This window comes from Mustela lutreola, chromosome 8, assembly GCF_030435805.1.
Source record: "Mustela lutreola isolate mMusLut2 chromosome 8, mMusLut2.pri, whole genome shotgun sequence".
Taxonomy (NCBI): Eukaryota; Metazoa; Chordata; class Mammalia; order Carnivora; family Mustelidae; genus Mustela; species Mustela lutreola.
Genome location: NC_081297.1, coordinates 43,583,894 through 43,603,334, shown reverse-complemented (window position 1 = coordinate 43,603,334; position 19,441 = coordinate 43,583,894). Strand labels below are relative to the sequence as shown.

Genomic DNA, 19,441 nt, shown 5'->3' with positions numbered 1-19,441 from the left:
AGTCCTTTTATACTCTTAAAAATTAGTAAAGTCTCAAACAAGATTTTTTAATGTGGGTTATAATTAGCATATACAGATACAGTTAGCTTATTGACCTGGGTATCCTTCATCTCATTGTATCTGAAGATGCATCTCCAGCAATATAAAATATTCACATAAAAAGTTATTTTCAGTGTTGTTGGTAAGTGTGAACTATTGGACAACCTAACTGCCTATAGATAGAGAGTGCTTGAATCTCCTGTGGTATACCCACACATTGGAGACTTGGCAGCTTTAAAAAAGAGAGGAAGATCTCTAATGAGCTGATACGGAATGATTTCCTGGACATCCCATTAAGTTGAGGAGGGGGAGAAGCACAAAAACCATTTGTTGTATGCTAATCTTTGTATAAGAAAATATACACATATCTGATCTTTTTTTACAAAAGAAAACAGGAAGGGTAAACTAGAAAGTAGAGAGACTAGTAATCTATGGGAGTGTTGGGAAGAAGAATGGAAAGAAGGGGGAAATGGAATTGGGGTGGTACATTTGAAGAGAACCTTCTCTTAGCGTATCTCTGTAGAGAATAGCTCTGACTCTCCAAACCACAGTAATATTTCACATACTCTAAAACCTAAGTAAACAAAACCAATCAGATGCATTGGGGGTAACCAAAAGTGAATACAAACACTAACAAGCAAACTTGTTTTATAAACAAATAATACAAACACCCTCAAAGGGGCAGGGAGGAAGGGAACTAACCTAAGTAGCTTTGGAAAATATTTTCTTGATTGAATGCTATTAAGCTAAATAGAACTGTATATAAATCTTGTAATCTAGAATGTGTTTCTTACAGACGATAGGCTAGCCATTCTGAAAGTACTTGATATGTGTACTAGAATTCAAATAAATATTGATAATGAGGGCTGAGGTTTTCATTGTTCAAGAATTTATAAATAAGTAAAGTGGGAAGGCTTAAGTGAGCCTTGTGGTGTTAGACTGGAATCAAGAGATATTACTACGAAGTCATGGTATTTAATTTATATGCAGATAGATGTAGAAATATTACTGCTGTGTGTATGTGTATGGGGTTATTATATATGCTTTTATTTCCTAACTATCCATTAAGAGGGCTTAGAAGCAATACGCATACCTAACACCCAGATTTTGTTTGCTGTATACCTTTCTCCAGTGAAGTGGACCAAGGCATCTTGGAGAAGTAGTTGATTTCAGGGCTAGGGCAGGGAAAATAAACAGTGAGCCTGGATAACTTTGTGGTTCCAGAAAATAGGAAAGTGCTCAATAGAAAAATCGGGGCTTGTGGAAAGAACATAGGAGCCAACCTAAAGGAGCATCTGATAGCTAGCTCATGCTAAAACAATTTGAGTTAAAAAAAATGATAATATTTTAATTCATAGTATAAAATAAATATTCATGAGTCCATACTGATAAAAGTAATCAAATGCGAAAGTTAGTGCAGGAGTAAGGATAGTTCTTTTCCAAAGAATATTTCTAATTAGTAAGTGTAGAAGGAAATAGATTTTAAATAATCACCGTGAAGCAAACACCTCAGTAAGAACTGTTGCAGACAAGATCCACTGATGCTTGTGAAAATTAGTGGGTGAACATTTAAATCATCATAAGACTGGCATAGTTTCAAAATATATTCCCTAAGATATTTACTAATATAAGACTGTAGTGGTTCAGTGAACGGAGCTAGCAGATACCTTAACAAAATGATCAAGGTTAACATTACCAGTAGTCAGATATACTGAGAAAGAGACAGTATCATTTTTGTGTTGCTCTTTCTCCAAAATAAATTATCGTATTCCAGTCATGAGAAAATACCAGGCAAATTCATATTCTGGGACATTTTATAAAATAACTGTGCAGGGGGCACCTCAGTGGCTCAGTGGGTTAAAGCCTCTGCCTTCGGCTCAGGTCATGATCCCAGGGTCCTGGGACCCAGCCCCGCATCGGGCTCTCTGCTCAGCAGGGAACCTGCTTCCCTTCCACTTTCTCTGCCTGCCTTTCTGCCTGCCTGTGATCTCTGTCTGTCAAATAAATAAATAAAATTTATTTAAAGAATAAATAAATAAATAAATAAAATAACTGTGCAGGATACTTTAAAAAGATATCAAGGGGGGCGCCTGGGTGGCTCAGTGGGTTAAAGCCTCTGCCTTCAGCTCGGGTCATGATCTCAGAGTCCTGGGATCGAGCCCCGCATCGGGCTCTCTGCTCAGCAGAGAGGCCTGCTTCCCCCCACCCTCTCTGCCTCCCTCTCTGCCTACTTGTGATCTCTGTCTGTCAAATAAATAAATAAAAATCTTAAAAAAAAAAAAAAAGGTATCAAGGTATCGAGATCATGAAAGACAAAAACTGAACACTGTTATAGGTGGGTTGGTGGGGACTTAGAAGAAATGTTAAGTAAACAAAATGTGAGATCCTGGATTGAACCCTGAGACAGATAGAGGACATTAGGGAAAAAATGTTGAAATTAGAATAAGGCCTTTAGTTTGGTAAAAAGTATTGTACTTTGGTAAAGTATTGTCAGTTTCGTAATTTTGATCATTGTTACCATGGTTATGTAAGCTCTTAACATGAGAAGAGGTTAGGTGGAGAAGTATATGGGAACTGTGTACTAATTTTGCAGCTTCTCTGTATATTTATAATTAGTTCAGAATAAAAAATTTATTTAAAATTGTCATTGACTCTCTTTTCTCAGCAATTTTAATTACCTACTTCACTTTCCCATCCCCTTAAAAGAAATGAGCGATCAATTTCAAAAACCTCTTACCTCCAAGCTTAATGATACAGGATAGATATATTAGGCTTTTTTTGAAATAGTGTTTCTATGTTTGCAATGCAGATGTTATTGTGTTCTATATATTGTTTGATATCCTAAAGGCTTAATTTAATGTAGAATTTAGTTGAACAAGTTGATTGTTCTGAAAATTCGACCCAAACTGTAAAGCCATGATACGATAATATGGCTCTTTTGTTAAAGCTGATGTACTTTGATTAGTCTCTATCCCTCTAAGATATTAAGCTTACTTTTCACTCATTTTCCTTGCTGTCTTTTATTTATTCCATATAAATTCATCAAATGCTTTCTAAGTGTAAAGTTCTATTGCTAGAGTTGGTTATAGTAGTGAAATTTCTTATTTCCTGTCCTTCTGGAGCATATTGTCTTATGGTGAAGACAATACACCATAACGATAAAACTAACCAAGTAATAAATAGAAATTATGGTAAATTAATTTGGGGGACTTGAGTTTAAAAATAATTCTGAACTCCATAAGAATCAGTGATATCATCTAGAGGTAAACTATTAACAGAAGAACATGGAGTTAGAGTTGAGCCCTGAAGGTCCTCAGTAGATAAAGATGGGGTTAGGTGGGAGAAGGTGGTGTTTGAAAGGAAACAAATGAAAAGATCAGTTGAGGTGGGACGGAAAAGGAGACTAAGGCATTTTAGAAGGCAAGAGAGAAGATTGTCTCCAGAGAGGGAGTAAATACTTCTTGCTAATGGTGCTGAGAGGCTGAGAATGAGGACAGCATAGTTGAGTGGTGTGGTCCAGTGTATTCAAAATGGTCAAGAGCAGTGGTGGTCTTGGGTTAAAGTAAATAGATGTCTTCATACCGTATTGACCTTGGTGATAGTTAAATAGTCCTATGTTGATGCAGTCACTGCCCCTGAACAATTTTTCTGTCACACACTCACCAAAATTACTGTCCTAAGGTCACAAGGTCTTTGTAATGTCTTTCTTGGGTATATACATAACTAATGTTAAGACTTGATTATACGATGGTTAAGGTGTTTTTAGTATGATCCATACATATGTTTAAACTATTCTACAATTCCAGTTGATATTCACAAATATAGGACATGAATGATAAAAGCAATGCAGTACATATTCGCAATGAGTCTTTCCTATTATCATGTTTTTTAATTATAGTGCCTCTTCCCTTGATATTCAGCATTTAATTTTGCCGAATTTTGTTTTCCTTACTCAAGATCTTAGCTCTGTGTTAAATTAGTTCTGAGTTGTTTCATTAATGTTTTTTTTTTTTTTAAAGATTTTATTTATTTATTTGACAGAGAGAAATCACAAGTAGATGGAGAGGCAGGCAGAGAGAGAGAGAGAGAGGGAAGCAGGCTCCCTGCTGAGCAGAGAGCCCGATGCGGGACTCGATCCCAGGACCCTGAGATCATGACCTGAGCCAAAGGCAGCGGCTTAACCCACTGAGCCACCCAGGCGCCCTCATTAATGTTTTTTGTAAGCTGTATTTTACTTTACTTGGCTAAATAAGACTTCAGGATAATCTGTAGTTGTCCTCAGTAAACATTTATTGAGTGCCTATTATGGAATTGTCACTGTGCTGAGTGCTGTGATATGCTGGATATGTTAAAAGGAGTGTTATTGTACAGTTTATGAACTAAAGTAATTGCTGTATAAAAAATCTGAAACTAGGCAAACCCCAACAAGGGCTTCTTCCTTCCTAAATAAACATTATATGAAAGCATAATCTTTGCTGATTTGACTGTTGGTGATGTTGCGATTAGAAAAACTCTCTGTTGAAAGCCTGCCCATCTTCTGAGGTTCAGATCAAATGCTCCTCCCTTTTGTGCTCCCTGCCTAAACCCTCACAGTTGGAATTAATCAGGCCCTGTGTTGTAAATCTATTAGACTTTGTTTCTGCTTTGATTTCAGAGCTTATTTTCGCTTACTTTGTATTATATACTAATAATTTGTGTGCTGTTTCTCCCACATATTTGAGTTTGGGAACCAGGTTTTGGTACATTGTACTTAGTCAATTCTCTCTAAAAGTGTTTATTTATTTCAGTGGCATCAAGAGATGTCCAGAACCCTCCTTGTTCACAGGCATTTTAGCTTGGCCTTTGGAGTCTCCCATCAGCCAAACCTTTATTTCTAACCTAATTTTTAGGTGAGATACTTACTAGCATAGCTACTGTATCCTAGAGAAGCTGATAGTGTTTGTTTCTTAAGTACGGTTTATTGATTTTCTAATCTATGCTCTTTTTCTTACACAGAATCCTTTCTCTTTGGATTTCCAGTTTTACCACCTAAAGATTCTGGCTTAAAATGAACCTTTGTTGATCATCTCTACATTCTGTTTTGTTATTATTTTATTCCTTGTTCCTCAACCTGTATGTTTAATTGTGCTATATTGTTTCTTACTTTTTAATGTTATAATTATTCCTGTGTGATTTAATCACTTCTCTTCTCGACTAGTTTCTATCTGCCTTAGGTTAAGGGCTATTTAAACATTTCTTTTCAGAAATATTGAAATAATGTTTTAGGTAGGTAACCATCATTAAGTGCAGCTATCATTGTTATAAATAATAAAATATAAAGATTTAGTTACAAATTAAAAATTAAAATTCTTAAAAATTTAATTGAAAAATTAAAAATTTTAAAAAACCTTGTATGATGCTACAACATTTAGCATCCTAGTATTCTCTAAAATTTGATTGGTTACCCTTTAAGGAGTTCTCATATTTTAACAAAGGAAATAATCGGGTTTTTACCTTAAATATTTTTTTTCTTTAAGCAATAACACTCACTTTGTCTTTTGACAAAACTTCGGTTTTAGTCATAATCTAATAAGACAAAGGAGTCTGAAACAGGGAGGGGTGAGAAGCTCCTATCAGTAGTAGTTTAGTGCTTTGTTTTTATTTATAACAAAGTATTTGAATTTAACCTTGAGAGAGGCTACTATCACAGAGATTAATGGGGCTGCTGAAAGAACACTGCAGCTTTTGTGAGTCAGCTCTCCCGAGACCAATGAATATTAAGAATAAAGTTCAAAGAAAGTGAAAACAACAGAAATAGAGATAGGGAAACTTTACATGTATTTAGGCACATTCTCTTTTTAGATGCATTATCAGTGAAACATTTGTGTTTTTCTTTAAAATTTGATTGGATTTGCTCTGTCAAAAATAATTTTTTCATTTTAGCAAGAGATTTTTTTTTTTCCTTTCTGAAATGAAGACTACTTATCTTTGGTTTTCACATTGGCCATGGGGATACTTATTTAAGAAAACCTTTAAAAAAAATTAAGAGTGTCTGATACCTTTCTAGAAATACTATGGGATGCGTCATCTGATTAGATACCTCTGATCTATTAACAATGTTCTTGTAAAAATCAATTTTGGTTTCTTAACAGACATTCTCGGCCTCTTTAAATATTTAATCCTGTATTATTTCTTCCTCTTTAATTAATAATTTTTTTTCTTGGCAAGAAAGTTCTTTTTTCTGTCTAGAGTATGGGCATAGGTGGGGTTTTATGATGTTCTCTGCAAATATTAAGTAGAATTAGGGATTACACTGGTAGAGTATACATACAGATAGCATCCATTTTAACAACCTTTTGCATAGTTGATGGAATTAACTTGAAAATTTGGTTTTTCTGCAGGTGAAGCACCTACTCAAATTGTTGGCATGTGTGTGATTTTTTAAAGCTTTTAGCCCAAACTGTGCTGCTTTTTATCATTTAGAAAAAAGCAAAACAAGTCATAAAATCATTTTAAGGAACTCTACAGTGTTGAAATGGACTCTATAGATACTTTTCTTTGGCCAAAATTCAGTTCTGTTTGATAGCCAGTGAAGGTAAGAAGGAGTGTTTATTGATAATATTCATGTGTAGGTAGCCTACTGAGCTGCTTCCTGCTGTTAAATTAGACCTATTCTATGGAAACCATTAGCCAACACCCTTTTAGCTTATTACAAGAATCCTCTCTCTAAAATAATGAGTAGTTAAAGTTACATCTGGCACTAAAATTCTTACAAGTACTGTGTCCTCACTTCAGTGAAATGAATGGTTTAGTCCTTTCTTTTGTGTTGTTGTGGAAACCCCTCTTTTATATTTGGAAAGTGAAGTCTCTGAGAAGATTCTTTTTATTTTTGAGAGAACAGAAGCAGGTATTATGTATCCCCTTTGCCAAGACCTCAAAGACAAAGGTCATTCTCTTATGGACCACATCAGTTGTTTATTATTTTAAGTAAAAGATTATCTTTGGGTTTTTGGTAAAGGCTTTGAAAATGTATGCTTTTTTTTTTTAAAGATTTTATTTATTTATTTGACAGAGAGAAATCACAAGTAGATGGAGAGGTAGGCAGAGAGAGAGAGAGAGAGAGAGGGAAGCAGGCTCCCTGCCGAGCAGAGAGCCCGATGCGGGACTCGATCCCAGGACCCTGAGATCATGACCTGAGCCGAAGGCAGCGGCTTAACCCACCGAGCCACCCAGGTGCCCCTGCTTGTTGTTTTTATAAACGTTATTGATCAGAGGAGATGTGTAGTAAGATCAGGCAAAGCCTATGTCCTTGCTCAAGTTTCTGATACCCAGTTCCCAGAATTTTTAAGATAAGAACCTGGCTTGTCTACATGGATATTTGTACAATATGCTCTGTAAAAATTATTTTATATGTATATATTTCTGTTTCTTTAATGAAACCCATCTGCTCTTGTTCGACTTTGATTTTTAACTATTAAGGTTGTAACAGAGTTCTCTAAAACAGGGGAGATATTTGAGGGACTTTGGACAGAAGGGGGAAGAAAATATCTTTAAATTTTGACCCCAAGCATTTCTTTAAAATAAAAAGTAGTTGGTGTATAATCAGTTTCTGTTTCTGTTTTAGGCTAGCTTTCTTTTCTTAAAATTGACTTTATCAATGCATCTGGCTTCAATTTTTTCCCCTCAGTAAGCATATGAGTAGTTAGTAATTGAATTCTGACATGTTGAATGATTTAAATGAAATCTTCTGCTATGTGTGAATGCTTGCGGGATGGGGAAAAGGGAGGAAGAATAAGCAGTGGGGTGGAGAGTAATAAAGAATTACTGTCTCTTTACATTAAGGATAGTGGATAGCAGTTAACATTAATATCTTTCAGAACATGTTAAAGCCTTTTTGGTAAGTGGTGTTTACTCCATAGGAAGTAGCTCTTAATATTAACCCAAAGAAATGACCTCCATAATCATGGCAGAGTTCAAGTTGGATGGGTGAACAGGGGAGGCTGGGTTACCTTGGATAATCTGTGGGAGATCTGCAGTGACTTTCCCTCTGCTACTGACAAAGGGAAAGTTTAATAAGATCTGTCATTATCAAATGATTTCTTTTTAGGTTACTGTAGTATTGAACCTTTTTCCCTTTTAATTTTGATGGTGATATTTGAAGAGAACAAACAATTATTTTTTAACTGCTGCATTGTTTGTTTGTTTTGCCTTACTGTTCTTATTGAATGTTTGGTTTGAGGGAAAGGCAGTGGAGACTAGAGTCTAACAGCTGCAGTGGTATGTAGTTGATGTTAACAGAGCTAATGCCAAGAAGCAAAGTTCTTGAGTGTCAGTAGTTGTCATATGGGATTTGCTAGAATCCGGTCTTCTTGTTAATGTATGTTAATGTGTCACAGCTTTTGCCCTAATTTCTCGACTAGTAGGAGTCTTCTTATTTAAGGATATGAGGAATTTTTTGGTAGCTTCCCACTTCCTCTGTCCCTTTACCATCCGCCCAGAACTAGTCACACAAACCTCCTGTTTTGAACCCTATACTCTGTAAATGAAGTGGTCTTATTTAACCTTATTTGGTAAGTGTAGTTGGCATAGTAAGTAGGTTTCAGCACCTAATTTAGGTGTAGGAAAACTGGTCTGTGTTAGTTTTGATAAGTGCAAACATAATTTGTAGCAGTTGAAGTAAAATTCTAAAGATACTGCTTTCATTTTAGGTGATAAGAACTATTTAAAATGGTGAAGCATGTTCCTTTCCTGTCTACAGATAGATTTTAAGTGAGTTACAGTACATGTCTAAATTTTGGGTTGCCTAAATTGGTTAAACAGAGTGAAATTCCAAGTTACAGTAGGTGAATGAAATTCAAATTTCTTTCTCTATCTAGTTTTTGCCCACCCCATCCAATGCTGCCAATTTGATATTCTTCTAAATAATGAGGGCTAGAAAATTGGATAGCTCCAAACAGTACAAATAATTCACCTCTTTGTAATTTTGAATTAGACTTGGTTTTTGCTAAATTTTATGATTTTTTTTTTTGCCTCTCAAGAGTAAATTTAATTTTAATGAAAATTCATAAAGGAACAATTTAAGGAGGGTCTTTAGTCAGTGGGGGCCAACAAGACCAGGAATACTTCATTCTCATAATTACCTTAAAAATGGGTTTATTCCTCAAAGAGCATCATTAAAATATGAAGACTGAATTTATTAAATAACTTCTATTATATATAGCTCTTTAAACATCTACCAAGTAATTTTTTTTAGTTGACCTCTGATTGATTGGTATATCATTGAGTATTCTTAGTACTGAACCACTAACAAATTGAATTGGAATCCTCATCATTTTTACCTTAATCATAAGAAAATATTTCATTAGAACACAATCCAATTGCAAGTTTTATTCTGAATAATTTGTGACAAAAGGCATATTTTGCTCATCTTATATCCAGTGGGTATCCCAATTTTGTGTAGTATCTTTAATCTCTCTCTGCCTTTTACATTTTAGGTAATCTAGTGTAATTCGGTTCCATTTCAATATAACCTCATAAAAAATGTTCTTTCTGGTAAAGACCCTGTTATCCTAACAGGTATTTTTCTGTCAGGCGCAGTTGTGATAATCACTGTTTTCATGCCCCATTGCTTTGTTGATAATTTAGTTTTCTTATGCTGGAAGTATACTCTAGCATACTACGATAATCATCTTCGAAGATGGCCCCAGATCATCCTTACCTCCTGGTGTTCAAGCCCTTGTGTAGTTCTCTCCCACATTGTATCAGGATTAGTCTGTGACCAATAGAAAACATCAGAAGTAGAAGTATGTAACTTCTGAAGCTAGATCATAAAAGATACTGCTGCGTCTGTCTTGTTTTTTTGGGTCACTTGCTATGAGGAAAGCCAGGCGCCATATCATAATGACACTCAAGTAGCCCTGTGGAGAAGAAAAGAGGCCCCTTGCCAATAGCTATCACCAACTTGCCAGCCATGTAAGTGGAAACAGGACCAAATCCTGACTGACATATTGACTGTGACCCCACAAGAGACCCTGAAACCAGAACTGTTTGGCTAAGCTGTTTTTGAGTTTTGGACCTACAGAAGCTGTGCATGATAAAAAAAAAAATGTTCACTGTTATTTTAAGCTGCTACATTTTTAGGCAATTTGTGATATAACAGTAAACAACTAATACAGGTACTTTATATCCTATGTATTAAAGTGATATGCCATATATTGAATTTTTTTCCTTGAAATCCAGTTTGTTTTTCTCTGTTGGGAGAAAGTTAATGCTATTTGAATTTGTTTTATTAATGTTACCAATGCAGTACCTTTCAGTGCTTTAGATTGTTAGAATTTTAGGCAGTTTGTCATAAGGATTCTTACCTATGTAACTCGTATTTCTATGTTAATGGGCTCTGAGCTAAGGAAAGAGATGAACTTATTTTCTTTTAAAACTTTTATTTATTTGACAGAGCAAGAGAGCACAAGCAGGGGGAATGGGAGAGGGAGAAGCAGGCTTCCCACTGAGCAGGGAACCCAATGCAAGGGTCAATTGCAGGATCCCAGGATCATGACCCAAGTTAAAGCAAATACTTGACTGACTGAGCTACCCATGCACCCCAAGAGATGTATTTATAACATGTGTTCTAGTTATTGCTGTGTTGTCCAGCAAAAATAGAAATGTGGGTACATATATAATTTTGAATTTTCTAATGGCTTCATTTAAAAAACTAAAAGGAAACTTAATAATTTTAATAATGTTCTTTATTGAATTCAGTATATCCAAAATATTATCATTGCAACATATAATCAATGTGAGGATTATCACGTGACTTTTTTGGTACTATCTTCAAAATTTATTGTGTATTTATGGCACATCTCATTATTTGTGTTGTCTAATACAGTAACCACATGTGGCTGTATTAGACAACACAAATTATGTATTTGCTATAACTGTATTAGACAACTCAAATAATGCATTTGCTGAAGATTTTATTGCAGGCTAAAGCAGCAAGTCTTAGAATGGCAGGACTACCTCATGATTTATCTTAAAGACTGGTGTTTGTGGGCTTTTTAAAAGAGAAAATAGAATTAAATGTGTATAGCATATAGTCAGAGCCTTAGGATGTATCTGATACAATCACTGTCACTATCTGAGCGACCAAGAAGCACTTCCCAGGAGTTTTTTCACATCCCCTTACTTCCTCCAGCCTTGTGTTAACAAAAGCAGAAGGAACTCCTTTGTGTTTTGCAGTTTCTGAAAGTGCTATACCTTACTGACATTTTATTGGCTTACACATATTTGGAGAAGTGGGTGATAACTGTCGCTTTTTCTACTTAAAGTTTAGGCGTTGAATAGAGATTTTTCTCTTTGTTCAAACCAAAATACACCGTCAAGTGTAGTGTAAATGAACAGTTCTGTCACTAGAATTTTGTGTCAAACTCTATCACCAAAATCTACTCAACTACTGTTTTCATAAGTATTAAAAGAAGAAGAAGAAGAAGAAGAAGAAGAAACTATTTGCACAGAAAGGGGGGATGGGAACAATTTTCAAAGCTCTTGGCTTGGTGCTGTGTCTTACACATATGCTATTGGTATATTTATGCATTAGGTATTTTCAGAATAATAGCAGAACTTACTGGAATATTTTATCTCTTTAAAAAAAGTTCTTATTTAGAATATTCCATGGTTACCTAAAGACTGGAAAAGAATTTGTCATAATTTTGACCTGCTATGCAAATTATTTGCATGACGAAATTCAACTTTTGAACAAAAAACTGAGGAAGAGAGTGACTTGAAATTCATATATTCTTTTCACCATTGGCACTGTCTTGAGATACATTTGCCCAGTCTTTTCTCTTTCCAGTAAATAGTTAGACCATATGTTTAGAGTATCCATACCTGAAATAGTCACCACATTTTTAACTATTTACAGAAATTCAGTATTCTTATTTATTTGCATTATCTGCTTTTCTTTCTCAACATTTTAAAATTCGATTTTGAATTTTTTTCTAACAGTGCTTATTTATATAATTTACAAAGTGACATAATACTGCATCGCTTATAAAAGTGATAGTCCTCTAACTCATTCTTGTCTAACCTAGATTCCTACTCCCCTGAGACAAGCATGCTTTCACCCCTTTTTCTTGTTTCTAATACTGTTTAACACTTCCACCTCTCCAAATGACATTTTTTGACTGTTGTCTTCTTATTTGGACATTAATTATATACTGACTTCTTACTATGAATGATGAGGAATTAGCCTTTCTAAGCAAGTCACCACACATACATACTTCCCTCTTTCCGTCTTTCTTTTCTTTTTCTTTTTTTTTTTTTAATTTGAGAGAGAGGCAGTGAGAGAGAACATGAGCGAGGAGGTGGTCAGAGAGAGAAGCAGACTCCCGGTGGAGCTGGGAGCCCGATGCGGGACTCGATCCCGGGACTCCAGGATCATGACCTGAGCCGAAGGCAGTCGTCCAACCAACTGAGCCACCCAGGTGTCCCCCGTCTTTCTAATATAAGTTTTACATTATTCTGTCTCAGTCACATAGTATATTATGATTACATTTCCTTTACTGTACTTTTAGTTTTTTCTGGTGGTAATAATAGCATTGGGTTTTTTAATTTGTTTTATTATTTATTTGTATACATATCTCCAGTTTATTCCCAAATTCTTTTCTCCTACTATAACATTCCTCTCAATGTTGCTAATTACAGAATTCATAAACCCTTACTTATTAACCTCATAATCAGTTCATCCACTGTTTTTTCTTGGAAATATCTTTCCTTCGGTTTCTATCCTCTCCTGTGAATTCTCTTTATTCTCTAGGCTTCTGGTTACCCTGAGGTTCCCTTCACTACTCATTTATGGTAGATATCCTTTTTTTGGGGTCCCATGTCTTCCTCTTTCTAGGTTGACTTCTTAAGTTTGATGGACCACATCCCTAGTAGCTTTCTGAGAGAGTCTGTGATTTTAAGATTTTGATTTTGCATTTTTCCCTTACATTTGATTGATAGTTTGGATATAGAATTCTAGATCAGAAAGCATCTTTCCTTCAGAGTTTTGAAGGCATTACTTCAGTTGTCTTCTGATTCTTTGTTTTACATAAAAAATTCCAGTGATTTCCAATTTTTTATTCTTTGTGGACAATCATTTTTGGCCTTTCTAAAACTTAAAAATCTTTTCTCTAGTATTCTAAACTTAAAAAAAAAAAAAGGTAGAATACCCATATTATAGTCTAAGTATAATAAATGTATTTAATCTTCAGTGAAAGTGTAAGAAAAAGGAAGGCTCATTATAAATATGATCTAGCAGTGTGCTTAGGACCTCAGTATTTGTAGAACTAAATGATTCTATTCATTCCTGGCATTGGCTCAATATTTTATTAAATAAAAAAGATTCAAGGTGTGTAATTCAGTACAAAGAAAACTTCCTTGGTTTACCTTAGCAGGTATCTATTAAGATTTTGAAAATAAGACTGGAGCCACATTTTACTCACTAGATGGATTAAGTAGTTATAGACTTTGTTGGTCTTGGTGTTGAATGTGATGTCTTCATTCTTTTGTTACTACCCTGGTTTAATACAGCTTTCTTGGACTGCATGGTTCCATATGTTATTTTACATTGATTTCAAATTGTATTGTAAGTTATGTAATTTACAGTATTTCATAAATAATATTTTAACAGTTTTCTGATTTTTATTTGTGGTATTTCTTTTGTTCTTTGTCCTTATTATGGACACGGATTTTGAGCCATCTTTACCATTAAGTCCAGAAAGTTTTCTTAAATAAATGGCCTTGTACACAGAGCTCATCGGATAGACTTTAATTTTTGTACTGGTTTTGATGAAACTTTCAGTATGAAAACTGATTTTCTGGATTATGACAGATTACTAAATATCCTCTCTCTAAAAAAAGTTTTACTGATAAAGCCACAAGGCTATTTTTCAGCCAGTGCAGAAAAGTAGATAATCCTGTTTGTTTGAAATAGGTTCTGGGAAGTCATCTGGGATAAGTTTTTCAGCCTCAGTTTAGGTTAGAATAACAGAAGCCTCTCAGGAGATCTCTCAAAGACAGTGTTAAGAGTAAAGAATATCACAGACTGGACAAAAACATAATAATATTGTGTTATTCAGAACCAGTTGTTAATGGGAAGCATTTGTGTTTCTTTTTGCTTATAGCAATCTGTAATTCAGAATCCCATGTTACTACAAATAAAGTTATTCATTAGAATTTTTGAGAGGACTAAATTCACTGACAATTGCATCTGTCTCTTTCCACATAATCCTTCTGTTACATTTCATATTCTTTGAATCAAAAGGAACTATGTTGGACTTTGTTTCTATTGTCCTTCTCTGCTTGGCATTGTTTTAGAAATGTTCCACAGTAACTTCAGCAGTTTTGGAAGCTGCACTTTGCTGCTCACAGCAGGCCACCTGGAAGCATTAAGATTTCAAGAAAAAACATTTTTTGATATAGCTAAACTGCCCTTATAAGAGAACCTTACTTTTGGGGCTAAATCAGGTTATTTTATAACATTTTCTCCTAGAAAAATGAACACTTAACAAATGAAAGTGCCATACATTACTGAAATGTGAATATTTTTTAATCTCATTTTTTTTAGTTGAGAAAAATGAGAACAAAAGTTTTATCAACTTTTGATTATGAAAGATGTTAAATAGTAAGATATTCTTTCAGTGCTAGGAGAAAAGTCTGATTTACCTTTGACAGATTTCCAGTTCTGGATTTCTGAAGACAAGGTTGTTAGAAAGGACTTTCTGTGCCTTACACTTAAAAAGTGAACTACAGTCTAATTAAATGAGAGTTGCATAGATGAATGACAAAATCCTGTGATATCTTTTACTGATACGAGTATTCTGAAAGTTGGAGAGTGTTTCAGCAACTCTTGTTCTTTTGTTTTTAATTTAATTGTATTAGTAAAAGATAGCACTTTAGAATCTTTCGGTTCTAGAAAAATTTCAAGAGAAAATGCTTAATAATAACCTGATGCATCTAATTCTTAATACTGCTTGAACTCTGCTTCATTTACCCTTTTTATTTTAAGACCTTTCCTTTCTTACATGTTCTTACATGTTCAAAATCTGTAGGATTTTGTCTTTCTTTTAGGAATCCATATTTGCCTTCCCAGGAGTTAATTTTTAAACTTATTTAGAATATCAAGGTTAGTGGGAATTGGTTGGCTAACTAAATTACTCACCCTCAGCCTGATCACTTATATCCAGTGACCATTTTTAGTTTTCTCTAGGAGATTAAGAGAAACCTTTGATGTCTTAAAATCATTAGGAAACTACTTTCTTTTTCATTTATTTTTTTTTTCTTAATTTTGCTGACAGTTGTCTGTGTGAAGAATATAATCTGAAAAATCATGCTATTTAACTTTCTCATCAAGGCTGAACTTTGTAGGGAGAGAATGTTTTGATATTAAGTCTTATTACTTAGGCTTCATCAAAGCTGGCTGAAAGCCCAGTTTAGAAAGTAATTCAGAAACAGCTTTGTGTTTTTAAGTAATCAAGCCCTTGCTGCCTATGCTGTTTAACACAGTTTTAGTCTCTCTGTTTACAGAGAACAAATCCGTCACTAATTTCTCTTGCTTAACTAACTTGACCTTTTGCTCTTAATAATATACTTCAACCTCCTACAATACTTCTTTTCTTCCCTTGTTCTTTGCTTTGTGAAGATATCTTTCTGGCTTGGATTTACTTCTGGAGGGAAGGATATTTAATAAGCAAATAGTCCTTTCTTGATAAATAGTCTCTCCTTGGGTTAACTAATTAGTCTACTTCACCTAGTCTTCCATCGTTTTCCAGGACAGTCTCCGTAAGAAGGATGACAGGATTGAAGAGCTGGAAGAAGCACTAAGAGAAAGTGTACAGATAACTGCAGAGCGAGAAATGGTGCTGGCACAAGAGGAGTCAGCCAGGACCAGTGCTGAAAAACAGGTCTGCAATTTCATACAGTTACTGGCAATGCTGCTGGTTAAACACAAGGTAAAAGCCAACCAGTATAGTATAGGTCAACTGTACATATGTTCAGAGGGTTTCGAAAGCACTTCATCAGGTGTAAGTACTTAAACCTAAAAAAGAATTGAAATAAGAGAATTGCATAAGAACGAATTGAAATAAAAGAATTGTGTAAGAACGACTCATGTTAAGAGTCAATGCATTAATAAATTGGGGCTTATTTCACATATATGGGTGTGGTATATGCTCTTGTATCTGGTGAGATGGAATGGAATTTGTCTGTTGTGAGACTGGTCACAATCCTGATTTTAAATTGAATGGGAAAGCACATTTCTGAGTTAAAATGTTAAATTTAAATAACAGTTTATTTTATACCCTGCCTTGTTCAAAAGAACAGTTAAAGTTATCACAAGATATTGACAAGGTTAGTAGCAAGTATGAAGGACATAGTTATCATGGGACTTGAGAGCCCCAGAGCAGCATGTCTCAGCCCTGAAGTGACTTGCTAAAGACTTCTGCTGCTGTGTGTGTGGTGTTTGCTTTATATAGTTTTTACGTCTTTTAGATCCCTGTACACTTGCTTTTGACTTTTTGTTAGGATGGATAAGTAAAATTGGGAAATGTGAATGGAAGAAATGGTTCTAACAAGAGAAGGCTCTGATCTCAGTTCCTAGTGTGAGTGTGATTGGAGGTTTTGAATGTCCCTTAGAGATTCATGGCATGTAATTTTTTGTTATTGTTTCCTTTCCATTTCTTTGTTGGAGAACTATATGTGCTAAAAAGGTAAAAAATTCAATGAGAGGGTAACCTGAATCTTTTGGGGAACCCCCATGATGAGCCCCCTGTGGTCTTGTGAGTTAAGGTAGTTGCACAGCAAGGAAGTAGGGTACATTTTCAAAGGAGACATGATGTAGTGTGTGCCATAAGGGAGTCCCTTCATAACTGTGTTAGGATGAGGATATGCTTTCTTTAGTGCTAAATATAGAAAGAAAGACAAACTGATAATTTTTAGTCAGACTGAAGAAAAATGGAACTTTTCACAGTCTCTCAGTGCCCTGTTCCTACATAAATACCTTATTCACTTCTAATTTGAGTATTTCCGGAAATAGAGTGAAATAGAGCTTAGGTAGTAGAGAGCTTCAGAGAAGGGATGGGGACAGTCATTGATCCAGGGTGAAGAGGGATTTTCTTTTATCTTGATTTACCTTTTTTATATTCTTACCTTTATTTTCAAAATGTCCCTATTTTTTTTATTTTTCTTTAAAGATTTTTTCTGCTTGGGGATCGTTATTTAGTGACAGGTCTTACATATCATGTAGAAATGTTGGCCATTGATGATTATACATCATGTCATTATGGCATATAAATTGCTAGTATGCTTTTTAATTTTAAAATGTCTTCTTGTGTGAACTAGTTATAATTTGCTTTTTGGGGGGTTGATTTTTATATATTTATGCATTTATGTAATATTTAAAACAGACTTATTTTAGATCAGGTTTTTTTGTTTTGTTTTGTTTTGGTTTATAGTTTACAGAAAAGTTGAGTAGAAAGTACATGGAATTCCCATCTTTTCCTTCTTCCTCCTCAGTTTTCCCTATTGTTAACATCTAGCATTGGTGTGATAGATTTATTAGAATTGATGAGCCAGTATTGATACATTATTAACTGGTCCATAGCTTAAATTTTGGTCTGCTCTTCATCTCCTACAGTTCTGAGGGTTTTGCCAAATGTCTGATGTCATATATTCACTGTAACAGTATCATGCAGAATAGTTTAATTGCCCCAAAGATCCTCTGTGCTCTACTTGTTTGTCTTTCCTCCATCTCCCCAATCCTTATCTTTTTCCTGTCTCCATAGTTTTTCCTTTTCTAGAATGTCATATAGGTGGAATAACAGTATGTAGTCTTTTCTAACTGAGTTTTTCCATTTAGCCTTGCACATGGTTCTTCCAGGTCTTTTGGTGGCCTGATAACTCCTTTTGTTTTACTTCTGAGTAATTTTCCATTGTATAGACATGCCACAATTTGTTCCTTCACCTGTTGAAGAACATCTTGATTACTCCCAATGTTTGGCAATTATGGATAAAGGTTCTGTGAACATTTATGTGTAGGACATAAATTATCAACTCCTTTAGGTAAATACCTGGGAATTACTGGATTTTTTGATAAGACTATAGTTAGCTTTGTAAGGAACTGTGAAACTGTCTTCCAAAGTGGCTATATGTAATTTGCTTTTAATTGCATGCTTTTTCTTTTTCTCTTTCCTGTTTATCTTTTTTCACCATTCTGCTACTCACTGCCTTTCTGAAGCTGTTGAATGAAATATTGCATGAGACCAGTCATTTGGGCTCTAGGTGGTTTAAGGTATGAAGAAGCTGTTTTCATGTTTGTATTTCTGAGGCCGTGTAACCTTCATCCACTGTCCCCTCCTGCTGTCATCTTCTGTTCTTTTTATCTTTTTCCATCCTTTAACTCCACTGTTAATTTTAATGATACATATTAATTGTATATAATACCAAGGTACTCTACAGATACTTATTTTGAAATATCTTAAATGGGTAAAGCTTTTTTTGGCTGGGGATTTTATTCTTATTATCTATTCAGGTTCAGAAATTATCTATCTCTTATCTAAATTTAGCCTCTGAGAAGAAATAACTCCCTGTGATAGAAGGAGGATATCTATATCTCTTGATTTCTTGAAGAGCAAAGCAAAATTGTTTGGGAATAATTTCTTTTAACTAAAATAAAATACAGAGCCTTTTAAAGTTTGAGAGGGGAAAACTCACAAAAGAAAAAAATTTCTTCTTATAGGATCCCCTTATAGTTTCTTTATTCCCAATACTACATGCTGCTCCATATTGAGCCCATGCCCCAAATGAGAAATTGTGTAATGATCCCATGAAGGAAGATGTCCTAAAGCCTGTGTTGTCAAATGGAGAGATGAAAGTAAATAATCCCATGAGGGCAGTCGCAGGGGCTCTGTTTACTTTAGCTTTGTGCTTTTCTACATGGATTTTCTTCTTCTGAAACTTACCTCTGCTTAAGTTTTAGCAGGTTTTGTGTTTTGTTGAACGTGAGAGTTCATTTTCTTAAAATGAGACTAGAGTAGAATCTGTTCTCTAAAGTCTCAGGATTCTGAGGAGGTAGGGAGCAGCGTCTGTAGTTCAGCAGTGTTGCTATCAACTTAAATTTAAATGCAGTACGTGCATGGAGTACTGGGTGTTATCCGCAAACATGAATCATGGAACACTACATCAAAAACTAATGATGTACTGTATGGTGACTAACAAAATAATAAAATTTAAAAATTAAAAAAAAAAAAACCTTAAATTTTTGAAATGCTTTTTTTTTCTTTTACTTAAAAAGAATGGTTTAAATATCTTCGCTAAGAGTAAGTTTATTTTTTGAAGAACCTTTTTGCCAACTATATTGCTAACTAAAGTTTTGAAAAATGCTTCTCAA

General features: G+C 34.7%; 1 protein-coding gene across 14 annotated transcripts in view; it reads left to right on the top strand.

The window, feature by feature from the left end:
* Positions 1-19,441, top strand: part of ERC1 (ELKS/RAB6-interacting/CAST family member 1) — a 558,216-nt gene that overhangs the window by 239,191 nt on the left and 299,584 nt on the right. For 10 of the 14 annotated variants that reach the window (XR_009356580.1, XM_059184416.1, XM_059184418.1 and 7 more), the window contains one exon: positions 15,828-15,959. The exons of the other annotated variants lie outside the window; for them this stretch is intronic. Coding sequence is in view for 9 of the 10 variants with exons in the window: in XM_059184416.1 (XP_059040399.1) it covers positions 15,828-15,959 (132 nt within the window). In the remaining variant the exon portion in view is untranslated. The remainder of the gene's footprint in view (positions 1-15,827; positions 15,960-19,441) is intronic. 14 annotated transcript variants of the gene reach the window in all.